This window comes from Clavelina lepadiformis, chromosome 3 (assembly GCF_947623445.1).
Source record: "Clavelina lepadiformis chromosome 3, kaClaLepa1.1, whole genome shotgun sequence".
NCBI lineage: Eukaryota > Metazoa > Chordata > Ascidiacea > Aplousobranchia > Clavelinidae > Clavelina > Clavelina lepadiformis.
Window position 1 is genome coordinate 24,636,966 of NC_135242.1, and position 25,515 is coordinate 24,662,480.

A 25,515-nucleotide genomic window follows, 5' to 3' on the forward strand; every position below is an offset into this window, starting at 1 on the left:
GTGAACGCAAATTGAAATAAGAAAAATATATCGTTACACATGCAATTAAAATAGGTTTTGATCAGCTACTAATAAAATGGTTAATTGTAACTTTCGCTTAGAATTTGACATCGATGGTCGCACTTACTCCAAAGGGGCCGCATGCTACTTGCAACTTTGACGTGCCTGGTGAGAATAGAGAAATGAAATTATGCTTAAGAACAGAGATAGCTGAAGGTAGAACAAGGTGCTATCACGGTGTGTTCTGTTGTTTTTTATTGAGAAAGGTATAAGCTTAAACTCCCACGAGAATTTTTGAGGAGGAAAATGTAACTTTCAACAACCCACTAAATAGAGAATTTGCAAAAGCAATGATGAAATACATTTATCCAGTTCAAATTACAAGTTATGTGAACATTCAGAAACATTATGCAGATCTTTGGTTGAAGTCCTGTGCGAAGGTTTATGTCAGGATTGGAAAACAATCAAGTCTTTCAAGATATGTTGTGGCTCGCACATTGTCAAAAGTCGTTTTACATATACAGTAAATTCCTCCTTGAGAAAGATACAGGAGGTATAGAAAAAAATTATAATCGGCGATTGTACCTGGCCAAAGAAGTTGAAACCAGGGATTTGGAAGATGAACATTTTGCTGAACTGGTTCTTGAATGAGCTGAATGAAAAGCTCAATCAAAAAAAGTAAGTAATTGAACAAATTTCTCAACAGAATCAAACTACTAACTCAGTTGGAATAATACTCGTTTTAAGAAAATGCAGCAAATATTAATTTCAATCTAAGGCTTTGACACCTGATAGTTTGGAGATAACATTCATTTTTCAGGTGTATTACCTTATGGATGGTGGCTGAATTAAACATCAAATGCATTGAAACGTTGGTTTTAAAAAAAAAAAAAAAAAGTACTTGACAGATTTGTTATTATTAGGACGCGCATACACGTTAACAGAGCACAAGGTCAATGAGCAAAACAACAACATACTTCGTCATAGCTTGGAACTCACCGACAGGAAACAATCAAACGTTTGAATGAAGCGAACTGTTCCAAATTTTTAGACGACAACAGGCTCACAGCATTTGAGGTGAAGATAATATACAATATCCATTATGCTATAGCAGGAGCGTATAAACTTCATATTAGCGCTTTATTATAAATCGACTCTAACAATCTTAGTTTGTGTTATTTCTACAAAACTTACACAAAATCGAATGATTTCATAAACTTTACTTTGTGTACTTTTCAAGAACCGCGCTTATTACTTTGGTGATCACTCATGCGCGACGCGATATATTTTTCATGATTTGTCATTGTTGTTGATAAGTGATTATAAAATAAACTTACCGTATACACTAAGTTGGGTTGTTTGTTGATTTCTCAAATTTTAATTGTTGTATTCCTTCTATTTCTAACGCATATTGTTTACAGAAAGACGTTTGCAACATTAAATTATTATGTTGTAATTCTTAGATAGCAGAATGGTTATGTTCCGCATTTCTTGTCGTGATCCTCTTACTTTCCATGTGACCATAGATGACGGGGATTCGGCAGCCATGGCATTCTGGAGATCATGGAGTTCCTCAAACCTGATACCCAGACTGACCAGAGTCATGGTCCATTGGTATCCCTATAATGAGGCTTATCAATCTAGAAACTATAGACGCTTCTCAGAGGTGGGCAGTCTGAACTTTGAAAGTACCGTCGGTAACGGTACCGGTACTTGGCAAAAAATATACCGACGGTTATGGTATTCCGTACTATTTTAAAAAAGTAGTCGGTACTCTATCGGTACTCGGGACCGGTACTTTCTGTGTAAAAAATGCTGCTGCAAATGCAATGTTTGCAGCTATTATGACCCGGTAAAGGTTACTCCAGGCCAAAACATATGTGACGTTAATCGCTTGCAATTTTGTTTGGTATTTCCAGATTAAAAAACAAATAGGTGCTAAAATTGGCATTAACGGTTAATTAACACGTATTTTTGAAAACACACTCGTTAAAGTTATGAAATAATCACGTGAAAAGTACCGAATACCGTGACGGATTGAAATATTTTGAAAAAGGAATTCGGTACGGAGATTCGGTACTTATTTTTCAAAAATACCGACGGTAACGTTACTGGTACTAACAAAGTACCGTGGTACAGTAATTCGTTACTATAGTACTGCGGTACTGCCCACCTATGACGCTTCTTTAGACGCAGAACTGGACCAACTGGACACTTAATAAAGTGATCCGGATGTTTCAGGCAGAAACCGGGTCAGACGCTGAGTACGTATTTGGAGTAAGGATTTCGAAGATGCGCATTTTGCTGATCAGATTCTTGGATAAGCTGAAGGAAAAACACAATCCAAAAAAGTAAGTAATTAAATAATTATCTCAACAGAATCAACCTACTAACTCAGTTGAAATAATGCTTGTTTAAAGAAAATGCCGCAAATTTTAATTTTAACCCTAGAATGCATAACAGGGGTCAAAATGACCCAAACGATCATAATAAATGATAAATTCATTCATTCATCATAACTGCTTAACACATATTGCGAATTAACTCCTGGATTTTCTTGACTTTGTTAGCCTTTTATATTTACACATGATGAGAAAACGGTTGTTCTGTAAAATTTTACCTTTGACAAGAAAAATGCATTTTTCATTAAATACCCCTAGAATGCATAACAGGGGTCATTTTGACCCGCAGCATGCATCACGATATAAGCATTGACGAAGAAGACCCAAAAAAGAGGCCTGAGATCATCAGGTTTTATAACAAGACAAAGATTGGTTTTGACTTGGTTGACCAAATGGTTCAAACATATACTTGCAAACGACAAACCCGCCGATGGCCTCTAGTTCTCTATTACAATCTGCTCGACATCGCAGCTCTAAATGCATATACCATATTCAGACAAGTATATCCTGATTATCAGAGTGGACAAGGTTCAAAGCGACGAGGTTTCATAACAGATCTTGCTAACTGCATCATTTTGCCCCACATGATGACAAGACAGAAAATTCCTCAACTCCACAGAGCCACAAGAGAGGCTATGGTGAGATGTGGCTTAGGTTTTCGAAGTACATCCCTACAAACAGCAAACACGTTGCAGAAGAGGAAGCGGTGTTCCTTATGTCCACACGCAAAGGATAAGAAAGTTGCAAAATGTTGCTCAAGATGTTGCAGACCCGTGTGCCCAGAACACAGCGTGACCATGATCACATGCAACAAATGCAGTGAATGAATCAGGCTATGCGTTGTAATGTGAACTATTCTCGAGTTTTCTTTCATTTTCTCATCGACTTCTTTATACTGTTTTTCGTCGGTTGTTTCATTAAAATGCAGCAAAAACTCTAGATATGTCATCATAACGCCAATGGAAGAGACAAGGAAAGAACAAGAAGAAAAATATTCAATGTCTTTAAAATAGAATTGCATGTAATAGCAATACGGGTCAAAATGACCCCTGTTATGCATTAGCGTAAGTTTTTTCGTGTATGCATTCTAGGGTTAATCTATGACTATGACACCTGATAGTTTGGAAATAATATTCTTACATCAGGTTTATTACCTTATGGATGGTGGTTGGTTCAAACAGCAAATGCATTGCAACGTTGTTTTTGATAAATCCAAATACTTGATAATTTGTTATTCTTAGAACGAGCGTACACGGTAACAGAGCACAAGGTCAATGAGCAAAACAATAACATGCTTTGCAATAGCCTGGAACTCACTGACAGGAAACAATCAAACTTTTGAATGAAGCAAACTCTTCCACAATATTTAACGACGACAACAGGCCCCCAACATTTGAGGTGATGATAATATGAATTATCGATTATGCAATAGCGGGGCTTGCTGTAACTTTATATTAACACTCTACTATAAACCGACTCTAACAATCTTACTTTGCACTTTTCTTAGTGCATATATTCACAAAATAGAATGACATAATAATGAACACTTTGTGTACTTTTCCAAAACCGCACGCGCTTATTACGTGGTGATCACTCATGCGTGGCGTGATATGTTTTCCATGATTTCATCGGTTTAGTTAATTTTTGTGTTTGAGTTTTATCACTTTAAACTTTGCACATTAGTTTACTTCAACTTCTCAGCTCACAAAAATAACCAAACCTCTATTGATTGGTCATAAATGTCAACAAGTAATTTTAACATTGGTCCATATCATACATTTACTTTGCTTTGCTTTAGTATAAGTCGTGAGCCTGCTATTTTCCATGTGACCATACATGAGCGCAATTCGACAACCCTGGCATGCTGGATTTCATGGAGTTCCCCAAATCTGATACCCTGAGTGACCAGAGTCATGGTCCATTTGCATCCATGCAATGAGACTTATCAGTCTAGAAACATTTATGGATGCTTCTCTAGGCGCAGTACTGGACCAACTTGACACTTAATAAAGTGATTTGCAGAAACCAGGTCAGAGGCTGAGTACCTAGAGCTTCCCAGCAAAGGACGAGACGTGGAACATATTCACGATTTTTTCAACAAAAATGATCAAGAGACTTCATCGTCCTTAATCCACATCCAGCTCTTATAATGAATCCAACCGATCTGCCGCTGATGCACCAGGTGTGTCTTCACCTACCGCCAGCAAGCTTGTTTCTGAATCACAGCTGTCTGGTCCATAAAACTGTTTGCAGTGGAGTTAGCAAGAAAACATTTTTCCTGCGATGGTCTTAGAGTAGTTGAAGAAAGTTCAAGCAGGACTGGACTTTTCCGAGATTGGCAGAAGCTACATCGATCTATTTTGTATGTTTCAAGGCAATCCAAGTCTATTCAACCACGCCGTGAATTTAACACTGAGTTTTCTGATCCAAGCCCTTATACCTTTCGGTTGACAAGTGCGAACGCCGGTCAGCTATAAGAAAAGCATCCACAAGGTTATCACAGGTCAAAGTTAAGGACAATAACGTAAAAATATGCTTGTATATATGACCACCAAACCCATCAAATAATTGAAATTCAAAGTTTAGTTGAGTTAAGTTTGCAGTTCATGCTCGTATGCTCATATTTACGCCACAATTTTTACTGAATTGTTTGTTTTTGACAGATTCTCGTCTCAACAATCCGCCGTCAGTCATTTCGTAAAATGTCGCTTTTTTCCCACGGGTATGACGTGTGACGATATCGCCGAGTCATGGAATGCAGAATGAAATTGGAATTACTCTTTGTCAACATCAAGTGGTGAGCAATGTATATTTGTGATATTTTGCACAAAAATTCTTCCAATTGTCTTTATGGATATGCAACGTATTATGGTAGAAGCATTGGTAGAAGCTACATGGATATATTGTATGTTTTAGGTTGACCCAGATCTGTTTAACCACGACGTGAGTTCTACGCTGAGCTTTCTGATCATGTGTCATTTCGGCTGACAAATGCAAACGCCGGTCAGCTAAAAGCAAAGCATCCCAGGTCATCAAAGGTTAAGGTCAATGAAGCAAAGATCAATCAAGACCAAACAACGTCACAGTTAAACAAATTTACTTGTACAACTTACATATGCATGATGTCATATAATGATGATGTTTGATGATGATGTATGATGTCAAATGCATGATGTTCCACTGTCATGATGTTGTAGAAGCTACATGGATATATATTGTATGTTTTAGGTCAACCCAGATCTGTTTCACGCCTCCAGTTCTACGCTGAGCTTTCTGGTAATGTGTCCTTATTCCGTTCGGCTTACAATTGCGAACACCGGTCAGCTAAAAGCAAAGCATCCAAGGTCAAGAAAGGTAAAAAGTCAACGTCAATGAGGCAAAGACCAAACAAGGTCACAGTTAAACAAATTTATTTGTACAACTTACATATGCATGATGTCATATATAACCTATTCTTTTATGTATGTGTTGCAGATTACTCTGATGAGTGGCCTTCAAAGAATCAGATTCCTTGCTACTCACAAACTATGAGGTAGTCTAGTTGATCATAATGTCACTTTCCATCTGTGCAAGATGTTGCAATAAAAACTGAAATACTTTGCAAAGAAGTATATATTTTTAAATTCTAGACCCAAACTTTACTTGATTATACTACTGTAATATTTGTTTGAACCGTTTGTTCCTGATGTTTTATGTATATTTTGCGCTTCGGATTACGAATTAAACGGAGCTGCCTTTGATTATAGTAGTTACGCAAAGTTTTACGGAACAGACATTAATTGATGTTAAGTTATTCACATAATCATTGTTTCGTGGTTATTTTTTGTCATTATTTGTGCGGAGCGAACATTACGATTCTAACCGTTATATTTACTGCTTTAACACAGTAAAGAACGTGCTCAAACGCTTAATGAACAAAAAAGTAGCTAATCCCTATAGCGTAAAACTTGCAAGATAGCAAAACATAATAATGCGGTGATATAATTGTATGTATGGCCACCAAACCCATCAAATAATTGATATCCAAAATTTAGTTAGGTTAAGTTTGCAGTTTAACATATGCTCATATGTACGCCACAATTTTTACTAAATATTTTTGTTTGTTTCACATATTTTTGTCTCAACACTACCCCGTCAGTCATTTCGTAAACTGTCGCTTTTTTCCCACGGGTGTGACGTGTTGCGATACCGCCGAATCATGGAATGCAGAATGAAATTGGAATTACTCTTTGTCAACATCAAGTGGTGAACAAGGTATATTTGTGAAGTTTTGATCAAAAACTCTTCCAATTGCTTTGAGTGCTATACATATGCAACGTATTGTGGAAGAAGCATTGGTAGAAGCTACATGGATATATCTTGTGGTTTATTTCGACCCAGGTTTGTTTAATCACGCCGCCAGTTCTACGCTGTGCTTTCTGGTCATGTGTCCTTATACCTTTCGGCTGACAAGTACAAACGCCGATCAGCTAAAATCAAAGCATCCAAGGTCATCAAAGGTCAAAGTCAAGGACAATGAAGCAAAGATCAAATAAGAACAAACAAGGTCACAGTTAAACAAAATTTAATTGTACAACTTACATATGCATGACGTCATATATAACTTATTCTTTTATGTATGTGTTGCAGATTACTTTGATGAGTGGTCTTCAAAGAATCTGAACCCTTGCTACTCACAAACTATGAGGTAGTCTAGGTAACCATAATGTCACTTTCCATCTGTGCAACTTTTTTCATTAAAAATTGAAAGCAGGTGAATTATACTTGGACATTTTGGCATCATTAGTCACTTGTATAGTGATGTTTGACTTGTTTGTGTTGTTATGTTAATATTATTATGTTAATACAATAATGCGATTATATAGTTGTATATATGGAAACATCAAACTCATCAAATAATTGCGATCCAAAGTTGAGGTGAGTTAGTTTGCAGTTTAATGTATGCTCATATTTACACCACAATTTCTACTGATTTTCTTGTTTGACAGATTCCAGTCTCAATGCCCCATTGTCAGTCATTTTGTGAACTGTCGCTTTTTTCCCACGGGTATGACGTGTGGCGATATGACCGCGTAATGGAATGCAGAATGAAGTCAAAATGTCACTTTGTCAACATCAAGTGGTCAGCAATGTAAATTTGTGAAGTTTTGATCAAAAACTCTTCCAATTGCTTTTAGTGCTATAAATACGCAACATATTTTGGTAGAAGCTACATGGAGATATCTTGTGGTTTAGGTCGACCCATTTAAGTTTGACAACGCCGCGGGTTCTACGCTGAGCTTTCTGGTGATGTGTCCTTTTTCTTTGGGCTGACAATTGCGAACACCGGTCAACTAAAATCAAACAATCCAAGGTCATCAAAGGTCAAAGTCAAGGAAAATGAGGCACAGCTCAAAAAAGAACAAACAAGGTCACAGTTAAACAAATTTGCTTGTACAACTTACACATGCATGATGTCATATATAAATTTTTCTTTTATGTATGTCTTGCAGATTACTTTGATGAGTGGTCTTCAAAGAATCAGACTCGTTAAGCCAAGTTAACCATAATGTCACTTTCCATCTGTGCAAGACGCTGCGAGGCATAAAACATTCAAGATATATGTCCAGCAAACCTACGAAATAATCAAGCTCCAAAGTTGAATTGAGATAACTATGTAGGACTTTAAAGGTTATCAAAGGTCAAAGTAAAGGACAATAATGTAAAAATATGCTGGTATATGTGGCCCCCAAACCCATCAAATAATTGAAATCCAAAATTGAGATGAGTTAAGTTTACAGTTTAACGTATGCTCATATTTACGCCACAATGTTTACTGAATTTTTTGTTTGAAAGCTTCTCGTCTGAACACTCTGCCGTCAGTCATTTTGTAAACTGTCGCTTTTTTCCCACGGGTATGACGTGTGGCGATATGGCCGAGTCATGGAATGCAGAATGAAGTCAAAATTATTCTTTGTCAACATCAAGTGGTGAGCAATGTATATTTGTGAAATATTGCACAAAACCTTTCCAATTGTTTTTAGTGCAATATATGCAACCTATTGTAGAAGAAGCATTGGTAGAAGTTACATGGATATATTGTTTGTTTTAGGTCGACCCAGAACTGTTTCACGTGAGTTCTACGCTGTGCTTTCTGGTCATGTGTCCTTACACCGTTCGGCTGACAATTGCAAACACCGGTCAGCTAAAAGCAAACAATCCAAGGTCATCAAAGGTCAAAGTTTAAGACAATGAGGTAAAGATCAAATAAGAACAAACAAGGTCACAGTTAAACAAATTTACTTGTACAACTTACATATGCATGACGTCATATATAACTTATTCTTTTATGTATGTGTTGCAGATTACTTTGATGAGTGGTTTTCAAAGAATCAGACTCCTTGCTACTCACAAACTATGACGTAGTCTAATTAATCATCATGTCACTTTGAATCTGTGCAAGATGTTGTAATAAAAATTGAAATACTTACGTTACCATTCTTACGATTCTAACCGTTATATTTACTACTATAGCACAATAAAGAACGCGCTCAAACGATTAATGAAAAAAAAGTTGCTAATACCAAGGCTTTAAAACTTGGAAGGTAGCAAAATACAATAATGCGATTATATAATTGTATATATGGAAACATCAAACGCATCAAATAATTGCGATCCAAAGTTGAGTTGAGTTAGTTTGCAGTTTAACGTATGCTCATATTTAAGCCACAATTTCTACTGATTTTTTTGTTTGACAGATTCCGGTCTCAATGCCCAGTTCTCAGTCATTTTGTAAACTGTCGCTTTTTTCCCACGGGTATGACGTGTCACGATACCCACGGGTCATGGAATGCAGAATGAAATTGGAATTGCTCTTTGTCAACATCAAGTGGTCAGCAATGCAAATTTGTGAAGTTTTGATCAAAAACTCTTCCAATTGCATTGAGTGCTATAAATACGCAACGAATTGTGGTAGAAGCATTGGTAGAAGCTACATGGATATATTTTGTGTTTTATTTCGACCCAGATCTGTTTGACCACAACGCCAGTTCTACGCTGAGTTTTCTGGTCATGTGTCCTTATACCTTTCGGCTGACAAGTGCAATCAATGATCAGCTAAAAGCAAATCATCTAAGGTCATCAAAGGTCAAAGTCAAGGAAAATGAGGCACAGATCAAAAAAGAACAAACAAGGTCACAGTTAAACAAATTTACTTGTACAACTTACACATGCATGATGTCATACATAAATTTTTCTTTTATGTTTGTGTTGCAGATTACTTTGATGAGTGGTCTTCAAAGATTCAGACTCCTTGCTACTCACAAACTATGAAGTAGTCAAGTTAATCATAATGTCACTTTAAATCTGTGCAAGACGCTGCGGGGCATAAAACATTCAAGATATATGTCCAGCAAACCTACGAAATAATCAAGCTCCAAAGTTGAATTGAGATAACTTTGTAGGACTTTAAAGGTTATCAAAGGTCAAAGTAAAGCACAATAACGTAAAAATATGCTGGTATATATGGCTCCCAAACCCATCAAATAATTGAAATTCAAAATTGAGATGAGTTAAGTTTGCAGTTTAACATATGCTCATATTGACGCCGCAATGTTTACTGAATTTTTTGTTTGAAAGCTTTTCGTCTCAACACTACGCCGTCAGTCATTTTGTAAACTGTCGCTTTTTTCCCACGGGTATGACGTGTGGCGATATGGCCGAGTCATGGAATGCAGAATGAAGTCAAAATTATTCTTTGTCAACATCAAGTGGTCAGCAACGTAGATTTGTGAAGTTTTGCACAAAACCTTTCCAATTGTTTTTAGTGCTATACATATACAACGTATTGTGGTAGAAGCATTGGTAGAAGCTACATGAATATTTATTGTATGTTTTAGGTCGACCCAGATCTGTTTCACGTGGGTTCTACGCTGTGCTTTCTGGTCATGTGTCCTTATACCGTTCGGCTGACAAATGCAAACGCCGTTCAGGTAACTACAAAGCATCCAAGGTCAAGAAAGTTCAAAGTCATGGACAATGAGGCAATGATAAAACAAGAACAAACAAGGTCACAGTTAAACAAATTTATTTGTACAACTTACATATGCATGACGTCATATATCACATATTCTTTTATGTATGTGTTGCAGATTACTTTGATGAGTGGTTTTCAAAGAATCAGACTCCTTGCTACTCACAAACTATGAGGTAGTCAAGTTAACCATAATGTCACTTTCCATCTGTGCAACACGTTGTAATAAAAATTAAATCCCTTGCAAAGAAGTTTATATTTTTAAATTCAAGACCCAAACTTTACCTGGTTGTACAACTGTAATATAACTAACAACTTTATATAAACGGATCCGTTTGTTCCTGAATTTTGTGTATATTTTATGCTTTTATTTAAACAGAGGAGTTTTTGATTGTAGCAGTTACGCAAAACTTTACGTTACTTTAGACATTAATTGATGTTATTTAAATATTTACTTAATCATTGTTTCGTTGTTATTTTTTGCCATTATTTGTGCGAAAATTTATTTTATTAACCGTTATATTTACTGCTGTAGCACAATAAAGAACGTGCTCAAACGATTAATGAACAAAAAAGTAGATAATCCCAAGCGCTTAAAACTTGCAAGATAGTAAAATACAATAATGCGACGATATGATTGTATATGTGGCCATCAAACCCATCAAATATTTGAAATCCAAAATTTAGTTGAGTTAAGTTTGCAGTTTAACGTATGCTCATATTTAAGCCACAATTTTATTGATTTTTTTTCTTTGACAGATTTCTCGTCTCAACACTCCGCCGTCAGTCATTTTGTAAACTGTCGCTTTTTTCCCACGGGTATGACGTGTGGCGATATGGCTGAGTAATGGAATGCAGAATGAAGTCGAAATGTCTCTTTGTCAACATCAAGTGGTCAGCAATGTATATTTGTGAAGTATTGTTGAGAATTTCTTTCAATTGCCGTTAATGCTACAGATATGCAACATATTGTGGTAGAAGCTACATGGATATATATCGTTTGGTTTAGGTCGACCCAGATCTGTTTATTCACGCCGAGATTTTTACGCTGAGCTTTCTGGCCGCGAGTAGTCATGTGTCCTTATACCTTTCGGCTTACAATTGCGAACACCGGTCAGCTAAAAGCAAAGCATCCAAGGTCATCAAAGGTCAAAGTCAACGAAAATGAGGCAAAGACCAAAAAAGTTCACAGTTAAACAAATTTACTTGTACAACTTACATATGCATGATGTCATATATAACTTATTCTTTTATGTATGTGTTGCAGATTACTTTGATGAGTGGTCTTCAAAGAATCAGACTCCTTGCTACTCACAAACTATGAGGTAGTCTAATTAATCATCATGTCACTTTGAATCTGTGCAACATGTTGCAATATAATCTGAAATACTTACGTTACCATTCGTACAATTCTAACCGTTATATTTACTTCTATAGCTCAATAAAGAACGCGCTCGAACGATTAATGAAAAAAAAGTTGCTAATACCAAAGATTTAAAATTTGGAAGGTAGCAAAATACAATAGCGCGATTATATAATTGTATATATGGAAACATCAAACCCATCAAATAATTGCGATCCAAAGTTGAGTTGAGTTAGTTTGCAGTTTAATATATGCTCATATTTAAGATACAATTTCTACTGATTTTTTTGTTTGACAGAATCCGGTCTCAATGCCCTGTTGTCAGTCATTCTGTGAACTGTCGCTTTTTTCCCACGGGTTTGACGTGTGGCGATACCCACGGGTCATGGAATGCAGAATGAAGTTGAAATGTTTCTTTGTCAACATCAAGTGGTCAGCAATGTATATTTGTGAAGTTTTGATCAAAAACTCTTCCAATTGCATTGAGTGCTATAAATACGCAACGTATTGTGGAAGAAGCATTGGTAGAAGCTACATAGATATATTTTGTGGTTTATTTCGACCCAGATCACTTTGACCACGCCGCGGGTTCTACGCTGAGCTTTGTGTTCATATGACCTTTTTCTTTCGGCTGACAAGTGCAAATGCTGATCAGCTAAAAGCAAAGCATCCAAGGTCAACAAAGGTCAAAGTTTAAGACAACGAAGCAAAGATTAAATAAGAACAAACAAGGTCACAGTTAAACAAATTTACTTGTACAACTTACACATGCATGATGTCATATATAAATTTTTCTTTTATGTATGTGTTGCAGATTACTTTGATGAGTGGTCTTCAAACAATCAGACTCCTTGCTACTCACAAACTATGAGGTAGTCTAGTTAACCATGGTGTCACTTTCCATCTGTGCAACACGTTGCGAGGCATAAAACATTCAAGATATATGTCCAGCAAACCTACGAAATAATCAAGCTCCAAAGTTGAATTGAGATAACTTTGTAGGACTTTAAAGGTTATCAAAGGTCAAAGTAAAGCACAATAACGTAAAAATATGCTGGTATATATGGCCACCAAACCCATCAAATAATTGAAATCCAAAGTTGAGATGAGTTAATTTTGCAGTTTAACATATGCTCATATTTACGCCACAATGTTTACTGAATTTTTTGTTTGAAAGCTTCTCGTCTGAACACTCCGCCGTCAGTCATTTTGTAAACTGTCGCTTTTTTCCCACGGGTATGACGTGTGGCGATACCGCCGAGTGATGGAATGCAGAATGAAATTGGAATTGCTCTTTGTCAACATCAAGTGGTTAGCAACGTAAATTTGAGAAGTTTTGCACAAAAATTCTTCCAATTGTCTTTAGTGCTATAGACAGGGTTGCCATACCGTCCTTATTTCTAAGATTTGTCCTTATTTTCGTCTTATTTTTAGGGCAGAGTTTCCAATTTTGGGCATTTTGACACCTTCAGTATAACATTTTGTACCAAAGAGATAGCAAAATTAAAAACATGCAGATAGTGTCTAGTTTTTTTTAGGAACATTGGTTGCTTTCTCCTGTTGTGCACTGTTTAAGGTGGTATTCCTTCTTCGATTTCTAGTCGTCCTTATTTTTGGGTTGAGACCAATGGCAACCATGGCTATAGATATGCAACATATTGTGGTAGAAGCAACATGGATATATTTTATGTTTTAGGTCGACTCAGATCTGTTTGACCACGCCGCCAGTTCTACGCTGTGCTTTCTGGTCATGTGTCCTTATACCTTTCGGCTGACAAGTGCAAACGCCGGTCAGCTAAAATCAAAGCATCCAAGGTCATCAAAGGTCAAAGTCAAGGACAATGAGGCAAAGATCAAATAAGAACAAACAAGGTCACAGTTAAACAAATTTACTTGTACAAATTACATATGCATGACGTCATATATAACGTAATCTTTTATGTATGTGTTGCAGATTACTTTGATGAGTGGCCTTCAAAGAATCAGACTCCTTGCTACTCACAAACTATGAGGTAGTCTAGTTAATCATAATGTCACTTTGAATCTGTGCAATATGTTGCAATAAAAATTAAATTCCAAAAAAGTTAATATTTTTAAATTCAAGACCCAAACTTTACCTGCTTGTACTACTGTAATATAACTAAGAACTTTTTATAAACGGAACTGATTGTTTCTGTTGTTTTGTGTATATTTTGCGCTTTTAATTATATGGAGCTGCCTTTTATTATAGCAGTTTTGCAAAGTTTTACGGAACAGAAATTAATTGATGTTATTTAAATATTACGATTACATATTCACGATCTACCACAAAAATGATCAGGAGACTTCATCGTCTTTAATCCACATTCAGCTCTTATAATGAATCCAACTGATCTACCGCTGATGCACCAGGTGTGTCTTCACCTACCGCCAGCAAGCTTGTTTCTGATTCACAGCTGTCTGGTCCATAAAACCGTTTGCATTGGAGTTGGAAAAAAAACATTTTCTCTGCGACGATCTTGGAGGAGTTGAAGAAAGTTCAAGCAGGACTGGGCTTTTCCGGAATTGGAAGAAGCTACATTGATCTATTTTTATGTTTCAAGGCAATCCAGGTCTATTCAACAACGCTGTGAGTTCGACACTGAGCTTTCTGATCACGTGTCCTTATACCTTTCGGCTGACAAGTGCGAACGCCGGTCAGCTATAAGAAAAGCATCCACAAGGTTATCAAAGGTCAAAGTAAAGGACAATAACGTAAAAATATGCTTGTATATGTGGCCACCAAACCCATCAAATAATTGAAATTCAAAGTTGAGATGAGTTAAGTTTGCAGTTTAATGTATGCTCATATTAACGCCACAATTTTTACTGAATTGTTTTGTTTCACAGATTTTCGTCTCAACACTCCGCCGTCAGTCATTTCGTAAACTGTCGCTTTTTTCCCACGGGTATGACGTGTGGCGATATGGCTGAGTCATGGAATGCAGAATGAAGTCAAAATTATTCTTTGTCAACATCAAGTGGTGAGCAATGTAAACTTGTGAAGTTTGTGAAGTAGGGATTTGGAAGATACACATTTTGCTGATCAGGTTCTTGGATAAGCTGAATGAAAAACTCAATCCAAAAAGTAAGTAATTAAGGAATTTTCCCAACAGAATAAAACTACTAACTCAGTTGAAATAATGCTCGTTCAAAGAAAATGCAGAAAATTTTAAATTTAATCCATAGCTATGACACCTGACAGTTTGGAAAAATTCATATATCAGTTGTATTACCTTATGGATGGTGGCTGATTCAAACAGCAAATGCATTGAAACGTTGATTTTTAAAAATTCACATACGTACTTGATAGAATTGTTATTATCATAACGCTCATATACACTAACAGAGCACAAGATCAATGAGCAAGATAACATGCTTCGTCATAGCCTGGAACTCACTGACAGGAAACAATCAAACTTTTGAATGAAGCAAACTGTTCCACAATCTTTAACGACGACAACAGACCCATACATTTGAGGTGATGATAATATGAAATATCGATTATGCAATAGCGGGGCTTGCTATAACTTTACATTAACACTCTATTATAAACCGACTCTAGCAATTTTGCTTCACACTATTTCTGGTGCATTTATTCATAAAATCAAATGACGTCATAAACAATACTTTATGTACTTTTCCAAAACCGTGCGCGCTCATTACGTGGTGATCACTCAAGCGTGACGTGATATGTTTTCCATGATTTCATCAATTTAGTTAATTTTCGTGTTATTATTTTATCACTTTAAACATTGTGCAGTAGCTTACTTCAACTTCTCAGTTCACAAAAACAACCGAACATCTATTAATGTTTGCAGTTTAACATAGGCTCATGTTTACGCCACAATTTTTACTGATTTTTTTGTTTGACAGATTCTCGTCTCAACACTCTGCCGTCATCCATTTCGTAAACTGTCACTTTTTTCCCACGGGTATGACGTGTGGCGATATGGCCGAGTAATGGAATGCCGAATGAAGTCAAAATTATTCTTTGTCAACATCAAGTGGTGAGCAATGTAAATTTGTGAAATATTGCACAAAACCTTTCCAATTGTTTTTAGTGCTATACATATGCAACGTATTGTGGTAGAAGCATTGGTAAAAGCTATATGGATATATTTTATGTTTTAGGTCGACCCAGGTTTGTTTAACCACGACGGGAGTTCTACGCTGTGCTTTCTGGTCATGTGTCCTTATACCATTCGGCTGACAAGTGCAAACGCCGGTCAGCTAAAATCAAAGCATCTAAGGTCATCAAAGGTCAAAGTTAAGGTCAATGAGGCAAAGATCAAATAAGAACAAACAAGGTCACAGTTAAACAAAATTACTTGTACAACTTACGTATGCATGATGTCATATATAACTTATTATTTTATGTATGTGTTGCAGATTACTCTGATGAGTGGCCTTCAAAGAATCAGATTCCTTGCTACTCACAAACTATGAGGTAGTCTAGTTAACCATAATGTCAGTGTCCATCTGTGCAAGACGTTGCGAGGCATAAAACATTCAAGATATATGTCCAGCAAACCTACGAAATAATCAAGTTCCAAAGTTGAAATGAGATAACTTTGTAGGACTTTAAAGGTTGTCAAAGGTCAAAGTAAAGGACAATAACGTAAAAATATGCTGGTATATATGGCCACCAAACTCATCAAATAATTGAAATCCAAAGTTGAGTTGATTTAAGTTTGCAGTTTAACATATGCTCATATTAACGCCACAATGTTTACTGAATTGTTTGTTTTTGACAGATTCTCGTCTCAACACTCTGCCGTCATTCATTTCGTAAACTGTCGCTTTTTTCCCACGGGTATGACGTGTGGCGATATGGCCGAGTAATGGAATGCAGAATGAAATTGGAATTGCTCTATGTCAACATCAAGTGGTCAGCAACGTAAGTTTGTGAAGTTTTGCACAAAAATTCTTCCAATTGTCTTTAGTGCTATATATAAGCAACATATTGTGGTAGAAGCTACATGGATATATATTTTATGTTTTAGGTCGACCCAGGTTTGTTTAACCACGATGAGAGTTCTACGCTGTGCTTTCTGGTCACGTGTCCTTATACCTTTCGGCTGACAAGTACAAACGCCGGTCCGCTAAAATCAAAGCATCCAAGGTCATCAAAGGTCAAAGTCAAGGGCAATGAGGTAAAGATCAAATAAGAACGAACAAGGTCACAGTTAAACAAATTTATTTGTACAACTTACATATGCATGACGTCATAGGCTATATAACGTATTATTTTATGTATGTGTTGCAGATTAATTTGATGAGTGGCCTTCAAAGAATCAGACTCCTTGCCACTCACAAACTATGAAGTAGTCTAGTTCACCATAATGTCACTTTCCATCTGTGCAACTTTTTGCATTAAAATTGAAAGCAAATGAATTATACTTGGACCATTTTGGCATCATTCGTCACTTGTTTAGTGATGTTTGACTTGTTTGTGTTGTTATGTTAAATAAAAACGTAAACAAAAGACACAGTTGGACTGCAAAATACTTGAGAGTCAAAATGACACCCTCCGTCGTCCTAGGTAATTCAAAATTTCAGTCTTTCTAGTGTTAAAACTTGCAAGATAGCAAAATACAATAATGCGATGATATGATTGTATACATGGCTACCAAATAATTGAGATAATCAACAATAAAGTAGATAATCCCAAGGGCTTAAAACTTGCAAAATAACAAAATACAATAATGCGATGATATGATTGTATGTATGGCCGCCAAACCCATCAAATATTTAAAATCCAAAATTTAGTTGAGTTAAGTTTACAATTTGATATATGCTCATATTTCCTGATTTTTTGTTTGACAGATTCTTGTTTCAACACTTCGCCGTCTGTCATTTCCAAAACTGTCGCTTTTTTTCCTACGGGTATGACGTGTGTGTGTCTTTAGTGCAATAGATATGCAACGTACTGTGGTAGAAGTTACATGGACCTATGTTGTTTGTTTTAGGTCGACCCAGATCTATTTAACCGCGCCGCGAACTCTACACTGAGCTTTCTGATCACCTCTGGTTATACCTTTCAAATGACAAGTGCAAACGCCAGTCAGCTATAAGCAAAGCTTCCACAAGGTCAAGGACAATGACGCAGAGATCAAACAAAAAACAAACAGGGTGACAACTTAACACACTTACTTATACTACTTACATGCGAATGATGTCATATATTACCTACACTATTATTTGTTGCAGATTACTTTGATGAGTGGTGTTCAAAGAATTTGACTCTTTGCTACTCACAAACTATGATGAGATAATTTAGTCATTGGATCTCTGTCCACCTTGACAACATGTTGCAGGAAATACTAATCATTTTTGCAAATTGTTTCTAACGTGACAAGCCAGACACAAACTTTTTCTGCTTGTGCTATTGTAATATAACCATCAACATCATACAAACAGTTCTTGTTATTTCGTTTCCTTAGAAATGATGTGGATGTCGTATGGTTTTAATTAGACACAGCTGCCTCTGAATACAGCAGTTATAAAAAAACTTTACTAGATGTTATGCTATTTACATAAATATTTCTTGTAGTATGGTTTATATTTCGTCATTAACAATAATAAATAATCATGCTGTCAACTTGCTTATGGCAACTTGCACGGCCACCAAGACACAGCTAAACACAGAAATACAGAAACGATAAGTTCCAAATTTAAAGTCAGGTTATCCAGACTATATCATACGAGCAAGCGATATGTTAAAGCAACAGATTGCTGATGCTTTATAGGTCCAATGCTGTGCATCAGTGGATGGGAAATACATTTGTACATCAGCGAAAGCCCGATTTCCTTTGGCCATATATGGTAATAATGTTGGGCGTTGGTGCCGAGCCCTAGATTGTACAGCACAATTGCATTGATGATAATCTTTCTATATGAGACCGATAGATCGAACTATGTTGCTGGATTACTTTTCAATCGAATGACTGGATCTGCAAACTCCGATCTAGAAAAAGAAGCGATCTATAACTAATTATTACAAAAAATTTATCTTGGAGTTTTAAATTCAGTTTTTTCATCATATAGCAATCAGTCTCAAAGTGTTTGTCAGGGAAATTAGTCATGCACATGCTGGATGCTTACTGCCTTGTGGTTAAACTTTGACAACTACAATTTATTGGTAGATGGAGAGGCAGCTTGTGCAGATAAACAGCTACTTTCAACTCGTGTAGGAAAATACACAAAATGACATTAAATGGTAGGCTTATAAGCAATATCATATAGGCCGCATATAAATAATATTCTAACTTGCATATAACAGTAATTGACCTTTGTCACTAGATGGCAGGAGTGCGTTCCTGAGTGTGTTCCAACATCAGAAGATTGAAATACTGTCTCCGATTCCACTGCAACCATGGTCTGCTGCTTCCTTCATGTTCAAGGCAATAAGACAGAATTCGGGTCCTCGCAGACTGGTCGGTTTCACTTGCTGTCCACTTCTTGGGCGAAAATTTGTAAATTTTCTGAGAATTCAATTGAAGACCATTTAGTAGGAGCTGACACATAGTTTAGAAGTAGGGGTATACACTTTGGATGAATGAAGATCCAAGAACCAAATCTCAATGCATTGAAATTCAATTTTTCTTTTTACGATTCGTAAAACGGGTTTCCTTCTTACTTATACGCATTTATTGGAATACGCAGCCGAAATAATAAGTCGTTGAATTTGACTTCACATCGTGAGACCAAGCCTACACGCGTTGTCACAAACTACACTAAATCATGCCAATTTGACAATTGTTACGTAAATTAACTATGAATAATTTTGGGAACTTTTTGCAAAGGCGAAGCGCTGTATTGCCTCCAATTTGGTAAATTTGAAACTCTTCTACAGTAGAATAGGAACAGTTTAATTTAAAATTGGATACAACAATTCGCATTTGCCACAAGTTTTCAAGCTGCCTGGGAACCGAATCAACTGATTTCATGAAAACTTCTCGTGGGATGGAAGACATAACTTCTCGTATTCGCCTTCCAATCTTGCATGAAGAGAGCACAAGTATGAAAGCATAACTTCTTCTATTGATTTGATTTTCATGCAAGATGGCGCTCCTCCACATTGCGCTACTGTTGCTCGTGATTGGCTGAATGTCCATTTCCTTGGGAGTTTGGTGAGTCGTCGTGGTCCTCATCACTGGTCAGCCAGAAAACCTTACCTGGCACCCTGTGAGCTTGGAAGGGCGAATGAGAGAAGTCAGAACTTCCATTCATCGAGAATTTCTCATGAAATCATTTGATTCGGTTCCCAGGCGTTATATACTAGAGCAGGGGTGGGCAAACTTTTTGTACTGAGGGCCGCATTAGAAAAAATGTTGCAGCCGGCGGGCCGCACACTCTCATTACAAAGTAGGAAAATTTACCCGGTGTGTAAATAAACGCATATTCATATTAAACACAATTTTTGCATTTCACACTCAGTTACGTTTAAAGCTACGCAATCTTCATCACAAAGGCCTACGGTAGCCGCTACCGTATTTGTATTTTATGATCAAACAATGCATGAGAAGTGTACGGCTAGTTGCTGAAAGCATGTTGCAATACATGCGCGACTGACGTGTGTGTGTTTACGCACTGAAAGTGAAGAGAAAAACACACTCGTAAAGGGAATAATATTTTGTCATGTAACCTGTTTAATTAAAACAATAAGTGATGAGTAGGAGTTTCTGCAAGTGCCGGCGGGCCGTAGTTTGCCCACCCCTGTACTAGAGCATATAGTTCTTTCTATTGCTTCTGTTAGTACTGATTTACCTAGAATCCTAGATCATCGTCTCTGACGTTATAAACTGTTTCAGACGACAATGAAGTCTTTGTTGTAGGGAGGGGAGGGCCTCTGTGAAGAAAGTCATTTTGAAATGTCAAAATTTAAGTTTTTAAATCTTTCTGCAAGTATTATTGCAAAAAGAATTTTGTACAACCATAAAACTGATCTTTTACCCTTTTTATCCTTGAGTAGTTCTTCAAATTTTTCATCAAATGAACCTTCACCAAAGCTTTAGTAGAGTTTGCCGCCGATGCTTAAGCCTGTAATGTTCAACACAACTTTGTGGTAAAAGCGACTTAAATTTCTTCAAAACCAGCCATGAATGAGTTTGTTCAATAAAATGAATTTGGAAATAAAATTCATACTCAGCCAATCATCAGGTTCGAAGTCACTTTGAATGAGTTTGTTCCTGTCTCCGTGTCTCCCTTCCATTTTTCTTTGTCGATCGAAACTGTGTAATCAGCGTTATGAAGTTTGTCATAGATCTGGTAAAATTAGTTAAGCATGAGATATAGTAGAGCTAAACATACATCTGCTCACTAACTTTAACATATCAAGTAACGTTATGTGACTGGACCAGTAACAAAACTGATATTAACACAGTGGTACAACTAATTAATCATTTTCAAACTTGAAGCCATTTTCGAATATCAAAATAATTAAAAGTTAAGACAACCAACCCTGTGAGCCACAGCTTTAGAGTCAGTAGTTGTAACTCAGCATGTTGTGTTGCTTCAAACGAACATCAGTGCGTATACTCCACTGACAAGCCAGACAATGCTTAGATATTAATAGTAAGTAAAAATCAGCTGTTGGTAATTTTACCAAATACGAAGACAACCAGTGTAACACACACTAGACATGCTGGTTTCCATCTGCTTAGACTTATTACCTTGGCAAACATCAGGATGACTTTCGGGGTTGAAATCCCTACATTGAGTGACAACGCTCATCAGTTTTGTTCAGATCATCAGGATTGTTTTTCAATGATGCTTCTAAGTCTCAAAGATAACTCTCTTCAAGTTTTTTTCCTTTCTCTTTGATCGATTGAAGAATCGAATCAAATTAAACTCCGTGAAATGCCGGATGTCTGGTGATGATTTCGTATCCAATCATCCTAAGACTGAAAATGGATGCATTTGTTATATTATAAATGTTGCAATGACTGCATAACAACATAAATTTGCAGATTGAACCGTCATACAATGTGCATATACTTAGCAGTTACATTATTCATAATGACAGACTTTGCATGCATTAAGTTACATTATCTACCCTGTTTCTCTGGAAATAAAGCTGCATCTTACATATATTGGCGATTAAAAATCAGGCAGAAACTAATCTTATTACTGAAAGCAATTCTTCACACAGAGAAACCTGTAAGTTACTTATAATAGCACAATTTCTACATCAATCACTACAAATTCCTATGATTCATAATTTCATATTTAACATCTAAGTTTGTGTATATATCAACATGTTGTATGGTGGCAATTCAACTGCACTGCATCATATTTTCTTCCCCCGAATTTTTCTGTTTATTCATAACTGGCATAATCTACTACATAAACTAACAGCACAGTATCCATTTTACACATCCAGACAGTAACATCTGACATAAACTTCAAGTGCAACAGAAAAACAAGTTTGTACGGCCCAAAGCAATTTAAGTCAAAACTTGGTTGTCACAAGCATTTTGTCATAACAGTTTATGCAGAGCGGTGCAAAAAAAACTTTTGGGCAAGTACCGGTAAAGCATGCAAAGAAATATATTAATTTTGAAATTATCGGCAACTTTTGTAGCACTTTCTGCCATATTTGAATATCGGATTTGTTAGTTCATTGTCTCTCAGTTTAACAATCAATAAAAGTGCATTTTGTTTTAATCTGTATTAATTTATTTGCAGTGACAGGTCGCATATATCAGCACTTCTTTCCAATTCTATTTGTGGTGCTATTATAGGCAATCTCTAGTGTATGTCTACTCTCTAGCTCAGGAATTATTTCCACAGAAACACAGCTATGAAAACACTTATTGCAATATTTTGAATAGCAAAAGCTAGTAAGTACGTGAGGAATCAAAGCAAACCAACCTCACCTGTATACATCCATTTTTGCAGTTCTTTTGAGTAATTTGATACTTCGAGAACTCTGGATCAGTGTAGTAAGGAGTGTGTTGTGTATTTATTGCACCATCTACTGATACTAAGCCAAATCTGATGTTAACGGGATATTTTGAGGCTTCAGGTTTCCATGAACCAATGTTTTTGTTTCATCGTAGTAATGCAGATATGACAACGCATCTGCAATTTCATAAACAAAACATATCCTTCGCACCCAGGGTATTTCTGCCACATGTTTAGACATCAACATATCCACAAGGTTGCCGCTATCCACACACTCCATGATGATGCCAATGCAGTTGGCCCATTTCGTAGTTCCAACGATTTGTACGATGTTGTCGTGATGCAAGCGATAAAGAACATTGATCTCTCGTTGAATTCTAAACATAAACTCACATAATGAACACTCATATCATATTAATGATGTGGTCATATTAGAATTCATGGTATGAGAAGGAATACAAAATATTTTCAAAAAAATTGCGATTGCTTATAGCTTGCCAATATATGCATTGAATTAACTAATTTAATTTGACTGCCACTTACTCTTTCAGTGTTTCATTTTGCTTTTCTAGTGACCCCTGCACACAAAAACACTTGACTGCATTTTCCCCATTTATGTAAATGACTTTAAAAATTGTCTAACAAAAATGGATGCAATTTGTTTACTGATGACACTAATCTGGTCAAACAAGGCAAAAATATCAATAAGTTAGTAAAGAAATTGTAGAGGAATTGGTTACTGACCAAAAATGGTTTATAAGCAACAGGCTCACTCTAAAATTGGCCAAAACCAATTTCATGGTATTTGAAACTAAACCCAGCCATAAATCTGATACTATTAAACTCTATCTGAAAGAAAAAGATACTTTAATCCATAAATTTAAGCAACAAAGTTTACCCTCTTGTTATAAAGACCTTTTTAATGAAAAAGCATACATAAAAACTAGAAATAGTTCTAATCTTACACTTAACCTTTTTCCAGAAAACAGGTCACTGAACAGTTTTTAAAATGTTATGGACCAAAACAATGGCATAATTCAATAATTTTAATCTACTGCTCTTTTTAGTAACAAACTAAAAGTATATTTTAAACATATTAAATAAAACTAACTTGTGCATGTAAAATCATTGTTTCGTTCTAAACGGTTTTACGGTATCACCTAATATCACTAATGGACCTCCGTCGGCCGGACAAAGAGCTTTAGACCGCGTAAGAACGGGACGTCTAGATCGCTTCTCATCAGCGGAGCTACAATCGCTATAGCGAGAAGCCGTCGTGTAGCCGTCGGGCCGACAACGACGTGTTACCTGGGTTGGAAGGGGTCAGGTTTTGGTACTACCCCGGAACAAAGTTGGTACGAAACCGACGGTACATTTTTTGCCAATTAGTGGTACCGACGGCAAAGTAGCGACTGGCCCCCTCTGCATATAATCAATCCTTTTTCCATGTTGATGGGGCGACCGCATCGCAATTCAAAATGACCTCGGGGAATAATCTTTACGAAAAGGCCAAGGTTCAAATGATGAGTCTATAAAGCAGAATTAGTTATCAAAGAATGTTACACTGGTGGGTGCATATTCGTCGTATATTTTAAGCTGGGATGTAAATTATTGAACTGAGTTAAAAAAGTATTGGCTTGCTTTTCTACGTTGCCAAAAATCACCCGATTCGTCTGCTTTCCGCCCATTAAAATGGGTGAACATGCGGTAATATTTTCCCACTGGAATGGCAGGAAGTATGCATTTCTTGCTATAGACTAGAGTAAGATACATGCATTTAGAATGTGGAGATGTTTACTTCGGCAGAAATATGGTTTGTGGGAAACCCCATTGCTGAAAGCAGGTCAATTTTAATGGGCGGAAAAATAGACGAATGGGGTTCACAAACCATACTTGTGCCGAAATAAAATTCTCCCATTCCAAAGGCATATATCTAACTCTAGGGTAAGAAAGGCATATTTTCAACCATTGCAATGGGAAGAAATTCCCGTACCCTGGACCATTTTAATGGGCGGAAAGTAGACGAATGGGGTGCAAAAATATGGTTGTGTTGTTAAAGCCTACATACAAGAAATAGGTTTTGGGTTTGAAGTCAATTTTTTTTAAGTAGCTTATCTTACTTTCTACTTCCGCGAGTGTATAGGGAAGATTGGGTTGCCCATGGCTACGCCATCATTCAGATGACCATCGCTTACGAAGCCGTGAGACGGTCACGGTCTGTAACTATAAGATGGATGAATAAAAATTCAGGAATTATTATTAGGCCTATCAGCAAGCATCTTCATTTTGACCATTAACCAGGTGTTGTTGGTTATCTCATTATGGAGACTCTGTGTGGCCTGTGTGACGGCCTGTCACCATAAGATGGATGAATAAAAATGACTATGACAAGATTTATCTAGACTTTGAAGACACATTTCCACCCGGCTGAACACAACTGACACAACATCAATAATAGGGATTGGCTTATATGACTATGTTAACTCAATAACAAGTTTACTATAGCTAGCTTACAAGTCTTGTTCCTATATTTTGAAGTTCTAATGGCAAGAAAAACAAAATAAAAATTAAACAGTACTAAAGATAACAATCAAAGGCTAATAATGGTGAACAATCGCCTTCATTGTAGATCACTGCAAAGTAGCCTACATGACAGGATATTGTCGCCTGCAGACAGAAAACAATGACAGTAAGACTGAGATAAAAAAACTCGCCCAGATAAACAATGGCTGTCGCCGTCACACTAACTGCAGACAATAGCTGTTTGAAACAAAAAGATAGATCTCATACAGTTTGTAAAAATCTTTTTT

At 36.5% G+C, this 25,515-nt stretch overlaps 2 protein-coding genes and 1 long non-coding RNA gene across 3 annotated transcripts; 2 read left to right on the forward strand and 1 right to left on the reverse strand.

The window, feature by feature from the left end:
* Positions 1-5,961, forward strand: LOC143449078 (uncharacterized). Its single transcript, XM_076949148.1, has 11 exons — positions 1-678; positions 924-1,077; positions 1,464-1,666; positions 2,242-2,351; positions 3,644-3,800; positions 4,201-4,584; positions 4,777-4,905; positions 5,066-5,199; positions 5,319-5,487; positions 5,631-5,756; positions 5,877-5,961. The coding sequence occupies exons 3-5, from the start codon at positions 1,472-1,474 to the stop codon at positions 3,678-3,680; spliced, it is 342 nt and encodes a 113-aa protein (XP_076805263.1). The 5' UTR covers positions 1-678; positions 924-1,077; positions 1,464-1,471; the 3' UTR covers positions 3,681-3,800; positions 4,201-4,584; positions 4,777-4,905; positions 5,066-5,199; positions 5,319-5,487; positions 5,631-5,756; positions 5,877-5,961.
* LOC143449080 (uncharacterized) lies at positions 5,811-18,355 on the forward strand. The gene is made up of 35 exons (XM_076949150.1): positions 5,811-5,934; positions 6,541-6,656; positions 6,783-6,948; positions 7,032-7,155; positions 7,268-7,319; positions 7,391-7,524; positions 7,638-7,812; positions 7,895-8,058; positions 8,238-8,371; positions 8,494-8,637; positions 8,746-9,273; positions 9,409-9,574; positions 9,657-9,854; positions 10,020-10,153; positions 10,280-10,449; positions 10,532-10,589; positions 11,173-11,307; positions 11,423-11,551; positions 11,681-11,738; positions 12,075-12,208; positions 12,344-12,508; positions 12,591-13,087; positions 13,473-13,648; positions 13,731-13,788; positions 14,359-14,478; positions 14,645-14,882; positions 15,144-15,275; positions 15,671-15,804; positions 15,929-16,104; positions 16,187-16,244; positions 16,552-16,694; positions 16,801-16,950; positions 17,064-17,339; positions 17,624-17,683; positions 17,767-18,355. Exons 23-26 carry the CDS (start codon positions 13,618-13,620, stop codon positions 14,745-14,747), a joined length of 312 nt encoding a protein of 103 aa, XP_076805265.1. The 5' UTR covers positions 5,811-5,934; positions 6,541-6,656; positions 6,783-6,948; positions 7,032-7,155; positions 7,268-7,319; positions 7,391-7,524; positions 7,638-7,812; positions 7,895-8,058; positions 8,238-8,371; positions 8,494-8,637; positions 8,746-9,273; positions 9,409-9,574; positions 9,657-9,854; positions 10,020-10,153; positions 10,280-10,449; positions 10,532-10,589; positions 11,173-11,307; positions 11,423-11,551; positions 11,681-11,738; positions 12,075-12,208; positions 12,344-12,508; positions 12,591-13,087; positions 13,473-13,617; the 3' UTR covers positions 14,748-14,882; positions 15,144-15,275; positions 15,671-15,804; positions 15,929-16,104; positions 16,187-16,244; positions 16,552-16,694; positions 16,801-16,950; positions 17,064-17,339; positions 17,624-17,683; positions 17,767-18,355.
* Positions 18,341-23,543, reverse strand: LOC143449085 (uncharacterized). Its single transcript, XR_013114511.1, has 9 exons — positions 23,249-23,543; positions 22,678-23,082; positions 21,472-21,702; positions 21,260-21,359; positions 20,945-21,064; positions 20,753-20,839; positions 20,567-20,648; positions 19,088-19,281; positions 18,341-18,764 (listed from the first exon to the last, which is right to left on the reverse strand). It is a non-coding gene; the product is annotated as an uncharacterized LOC143449085 (long non-coding RNA).
* Between the last annotated feature and the right edge of the window lie 1,972 nt (positions 23,544-25,515).